The sequence below is a fragment of the Drosophila bipectinata genome, chromosome 3L (genome assembly GCF_030179905.1).
Source record: "Drosophila bipectinata strain 14024-0381.07 chromosome 3L, DbipHiC1v2, whole genome shotgun sequence".
Taxonomy (NCBI): domain Eukaryota; kingdom Metazoa; phylum Arthropoda; class Insecta; order Diptera; family Drosophilidae; genus Drosophila; species Drosophila bipectinata.
The window spans coordinates 6,450,901-6,456,900 of record NC_091738.1 but is presented as its reverse complement, the minus strand read 5'-3'; the positions used below and the strand labels follow the sequence as shown (position 1 = coordinate 6,456,900).

The 6,000-nt window shown below is 45.1% G+C and overlaps 1 protein-coding gene across 2 annotated transcripts in view; it reads right to left on the bottom strand.

The window, feature by feature from the left end:
- Positions 1–530: 530 nt before the first annotated feature.
- Positions 531–6,000, bottom strand: part of Eip74EF (Ecdysone-induced protein E74) — a 57,532-nt gene continuing 52,062 nt past the window's right edge. For both annotated transcript variants that reach the window (XM_017245830.3, XM_017245829.3), the window contains 3 exons: positions 3,159–3,533; positions 2,643–2,918; positions 531–1,637 (listed from right to left, as the gene is read on the bottom strand). In XM_017245830.3, the coding sequence (XP_017101319.2) occupies positions 628–1,637; positions 2,643–2,918; positions 3,159–3,533 (1,661 nt within the window). In that variant the 3' untranslated portion in view covers positions 531–627. The remainder of the gene's footprint in view (positions 1,638–2,642; positions 2,919–3,158; positions 3,534–6,000) is intronic.

Below are 6,000 nucleotides of genomic sequence, written 5' to 3'. Positions count from 1 at the left end.
AACAAAAACAATTCGCCCAAGAGTAGCAATCAGCGACCAGTGGGATCGAAGATATATATCTAGACTTGGGCCGCGGGGCTGGGGGGTCGGGGCAGTTGAAAAGATATTAGGCTAGGCATATAGTACATACTCATATACATTTAGATTAATAGAGATAGAGAATTTGTCCTCATTTACATATTACACACATTTATCGAATATCGAATATCAATAAGAATCAATTCGGTCGTCCTTCGTCCTTCCGCAATAGCAATATATAACCAATAATAACAATATTCAATAATTAATCGTACCGATACATTTAAAAATTACAATTAAAATTACAAGTTACAGTTACAAGTACAACACTAACGCCAATGAAATAGATCCATTACTTGACCGCACAGGACACAGGGTGTGAATATATGTATATGTATGTAAGTATGTGTGTACTCGCATCGGGACTATCAGCTATATAATTTACGCTTTTAAGAAACTCAACACATGTACAAAGGGATTCCTTGCGTGGCTTTCAGCCACTATTGCCGCTAGCCGTTAGCCGGTTGTATTTTTTCTTATTTTTTTTTTCTTAATCTTTTTTTTTTTTTTTAATATTTAATCCCATCTATGGTAGAACCTTTGTTCTATTTACACCCCATTACAGTCGATCTCGACTATGTCCTTGGGCACATCCACAAACTGGTAGACCAGCCGCTGCCCATCCACCTTGGCCAGGATGCCGCGCTGGTAGTAGTACCTCAGGGCCCGGCCCATCGTCTCGTAGTTCATGTCCGGCTTGTTCTTGTGCATGCCCCACAGTCGGGATACCGCCTTGGAGTCGACCAGCTTGAAGACGCCCTTCTCCCGGTTCGTCCACTTGATGAAACGCGGACAGTACTCCCTATCCTGCAGCAGTTTCAGCAGGAACTCCCACAGGTAGGTGGTGGATCCCTCCCGGCTCCGCCGCTTCACTCCCATCTCCAGCTTGGGCTTTCGCGGCTTCTTGGCCTTGCGCTGCTGGAAGCCGCCCAGCTCCAGCATGTAGGAGAGATCGTAGCTGACGCTGGACGTCGCCGGTTGGATTACGCTCTGCGACTGCGACGCCGATGCCGACTGCGATGCAGAGGCCGCCGCTGCTGCACTGGCGCTCAGCATCGCCGCCGCTGCAACGGCGCTGCTGCTGCTGCTGACCACTGCCGCTGCTGCCGCCGCCGCCGCTGCGTTGGCGATCGTGGAATGCGAATGCGAGTGCGGATGCGGATGCTGGTGCGAATGGGAGTGCGGATGCTGGTGTGGATGCGAATGCGGATGCGAGGGCGGACCATTGAGCTGCGAGTGCGGGTGTTGTTGCTGCTGCTGCTGTTGCTGCTGGTGCGACAGTTGCTGGTGCAGCGCCTGTTGCTGCTGGTGCGTTAGCTGCTGGTGGTTGAGCTGCTGCTGCTGCTGCGACTGCTGTTGCGACTGTTGCTGCTGCTGCTGCTGGTGCAGGGAATGATAGCCGTTGAGGCTGGAGCCGCGCTGCGTTGCCGCCGCCGCTGCTGCCGCCGGTGCGTTGAAGTAGGACGTTGTCAGATAGCCGGGCGTCTGGGCGGTGCCGGGCGTTCCTGGCTGGCCGCCCCCACTGCCGGCGCCACTGCTGCCGTAATAGTTATCAGGCACTAAAATTAAAAACAGACATTATAGATTAGTTTATTGTTATATTTCTAGGATTTCTATGGTAACCCCATCCAATTTCCTGCTTCTTTGAATTTATCCTGACAAACCCCTACCTATCCCATGGTACTTCGTTGGCCGCTCACGACTATTTCACACCGTGTCTGAGTCTGAGTCGGCACAGGTATAATTTTGTATGCTATTTAGTAAGTTGAATTTTTTTTTACATCCGGCGTTGCCGTTGCCCAATTTCACAGACCCCCAGTGGGCCGAGAAGGGGGGGTGGAGTGTGGGGGGGTGGTGACCAGTCGGTGGAGACTGAATAAAAACAAAAGTGAGTCGCACTGAGCGGCGGCGGCAATTTCTCACCAACACACGCAGGTAATCTCCGGTGAGAGAGCAACGTACTCTCGAACATTCGGGTTTTGTTCGTTCGTGCCTGAGAAGTCGTTGCAGTTGCGTTGGTGTTTCTCTGAGAGGGCTCCCAACAAAAGAGGAAGAGCATAAAGCCCCAAAAAAAAGAGAGGAGCTTGGGAGAGCCATTATTGCCACACACTGCTGTTGCTGGTGTTGTTGTTGCAGTTGTTGGCTGTTGTTGGTGTTGCTGGTGCTGTTGCTGCTTTCGTTGTCGTTGTGACCTTCACAATTTGCGCAAAGGCAATGTGTCGATGACCACAGATTTTTATACAGCGACTTGCACGCACACCGCACCAAACCCATACATATATAAAGCACACGAGCCGAGAGCATAAAAGCAGCGAGTGCAACACACAGTCTCACTGCAATTGATTCTACTGCGTGTGTGTGTGTGTGTGTCTGTGTATGGGTGACATTTTTTCATCCCAAAGAGCTGCAAGCTCGGATTAGAAGAGTGAATTATGTATGCAACAGATTATCCCCAAAAATGCAAATATTTAACATAAAACTTTAAATGTTGTTCTTCCAAACAATTTACAGATTATTTTGTTATCTTATCTTAGCTTTTATTTTGACACTTTCTCATTACTCACCCCCAACACTGCGATTCCATATGTTCCGCAGCGAATTCGCCGCCTGGTTCTGGTATAAATTCGGATGCAGAAAGGTGCCCGTATGCAGGTGTGCTGCTGCCGCTGCCGCCGCTGCTGCTGCGGCCGCTGCCGATGCTGATGTTGCTGCTGCTGCGGCTGCGGCCGAGGGCATGCCCCCAAGTCGCGCCTTTAGCTCATCGGCGCAGGGCTGGCCGCCGGAACTGGAGCTATCCACATCGGAGACGCCACTGTCTGCGGGACTGGGCGGAAATGAACCTGCAAACGGGATCGAGATTGCGAAGGGCAACCGAGGACGAAACGGGGCAATTAGCAATCGAAGTGGTTCGAATCGAGTCGAGGGCGTGTGCAGTGGCTCAGTGTTGCAGTGGTTCACCTTGCGGCTGGACACGCTTGCCTCTCGAGCTCATACACTCAGCAAAAATATGAGACTTAAAGACATTCGATAATATTTAGCAAGTATCGATTGCCTTTAAGAATTTATCTCAGTGTACTCACCTGTTGTGGCCGTCGTGTAGTTTCTGTGGTGCGGATTGTGGATGGAGCCACCGCTAAGCAGATTGTGCAGCAGCGGCCGGTGCGGAATGGCCAGCGGCTGTTGCTGCTGCTGGTGACCGTTGCTGTTGCTGCCACTGCCATTGCTGCCACTATTACTGCCGTTTGCACCATGGAGACTGTGCTGCTGCTGTTGCTGTTGCTGCAGCGGCGTTAGCAGCGCATTCTGTTCCGTCTTGATGTGGAGCAGAGTGGTGGCTCCGGCGAAGGATGTTGCATTGTGGGACTGCTGTTGCTGGTGTTGTTGCAGGTGTGTCTGCTGGTGTTGCTGCTGGGGTGCTGGACTTGTCGATTGTTTGACAATAGGAATTTCAGTGTCTAAAAAATGGAAAAATAAACATTATATTTTATTAGTATTTTTTTAAAATAAATCAACTTAAATTATAATGTTTAAATAGCCCTCTACATCTATTATTCCAATTTAACGTACACTTAACCTCATCATGAAATATTTTAAGTACACCCTTCCCTTCTCCGCTAGATCTCACAATTTTTGACAGGTACGCCCCTGTCCTCTTCACAGCTGTCAAAATGCCTATCCATCGGGCTAATAATACCGACAAAAATTCGCATCATAATTTCATAGAAATGTCATGTCAAGAGAAGTATGCAGAAAGGAAAACGGAATGCGAAATGCGAAATAAAACAAAACGAAACAATTGAAATGCCCCAATTTGGTGAGCCGTGAACTCGCCAAAGCAACAACCGTTAAAAACAAAAACGTCAAAGGAAAAACAACGGAAAAAAACTACACACATACAAACGTACATACATACAAAATGGACTTCTCACTTTCCTTTGCAATTGCAAGTGGCCGGCGTTGTTTTTGCTTTGCTGATAAAAAGTAAAAGTGCATTTTCACTTATTTCATGCAGCGGCAGCGGCAGCGACAGCCTCACCAGCAGCCGCAGAAACGGCATGAAAATAAGCGGAGAGTGGAGAGTGAAAAAAAAAGGCAGCAAAATTGCATTGAATGTCAAGCGGCGGTCGTGCCATCTCGCTCTGTCAGTGCAATGAAGCTTGCAGGCACACTCACACACACAGAGACATACACAATTGGCAGCAAGAGAGGAAGAGAAATCAGGTCAAGGCTTGTCGGCGCTGTTGTTGCTTTTGCTTTTGCGACGAGTTTACAATTTATGCTTTGCTGGCTGCATTATTGCATGTTGTACACTCTGGCATGAGTGTGTATGTGTATGAGTGAGTGTGTGTGAGTGCTTTTTACAGCATTTTAAATACACAGACGACGACGGACTTCGTCTCGTTTTGATTGCCGCCCGCCCGCCCGCTTCGCTTATTTCGTTCATTCGTTGTGGGTGAATGAGAAGCATGTAAATATATCTACGGTATACCTTACATATATTTTTATATGTAAAAAAAAATTCAAAAGCCACAGAAAAATATGGCACAAAAGCGTATTTACCCACAAAAGCAAAAAAAAATAAAATAAAACCGAGAAATAAGAGAAAAAAGCAACCAAAGTCGTGACGGAAATCGCGCGGCAACCAAACAGCTGTGCAGCCTGCAGTATTCCACCACCACACCTCATCCCTCACCTCACTCCTCACCGCAATTAGCCTGTAGCTTTTTAACGGAAATTATAAATATAATTTTCGCCAAGTTTTGTTTCGAGAATTTCCTTTTCAATTATTTTTTTTCCCTCGCTTTTCAGCTCTCTATTTGCTTGGGCTTTAATCGCCGTTGTCGAAGCCGAAAAGCGATTGTCGGAAATGCCTGTCACTTGTTCGATATATTTTTCCGATTTTCAAGTAGTAGTGTTTGTTTGTGATTTTCTTATAGTTTTTTTTTTCTTTTCGTTAGCCATGGGTAAGTGCTCACGTGTTGTTGTTTACGGTGGTCGTCATACCCGGCGTATACGTAATTTAAGGCAGGTGTCAAAGAATGGATAAGATCGAAGTTCTTAGTGATAAATTGTTGAAATGCAAATGACTAAACTAAACGATAAAAATACAAGCTTTCAAATATTTTGTAAATAGAGCATTTCAAATATTTCAAAAACTATTTATTTCTGCTCTATTTCTACTGAAATAGTTTGCAAAATCATGTTCTATTACTTCCTGTTGGTATACTAGGCGTATGAGTAATATTAATGAAAGTGTAGGCTGCAGAATACGGAAGGCGAGGAAATATATCTAGGAATGAAGAGGAATATACTTCCTGAGGAATCTAGAGAAAAATCTAAGCACTTAATGTTTAAAAATTTTTTGAGCGTGGGACGCACTTTTCCAGTATTTTGGTTTGCGGGAAGGAATTAAATGGTTTGGCTATGAAGGGCTGATAATATTTACATTTTGAATCTAAACTTAAAAATTAATTTATAAAAGAAACAGATCCGCAAATTTAAACCCCTTCTAGTTCATTGTCCTACTATGCGTATGAGTAATATTACCCATTACATTACGTATACGCAGAGGTGAACAACGAGAATGATTTTTTTTACTTTTTTCCCATTTATTTGTAATTTTTAGATAAGAAAAATCAAAGATTACAAGTTTTTAATGGAACTTGTTATATACTCCAACAAGGCGTATGAGTAATATTACACATCACATTACGTATACGAAGTGATAAACAACAAAAGTTCTTTTAATGTTAAAAATTTTAGATTTTAAACTTCAATAAAGAAAAAAAACCGCAACCCTTACTTAGTATATGGTCCTACAGGGCGTATGCTTAATATTGCGTATACGCCGTGGTGAACAAATACCTTTCTTATTCTCTTTTTTTTCCCGCCTACTTCTGTGTCTGCCTTGGGGAGCTTTCA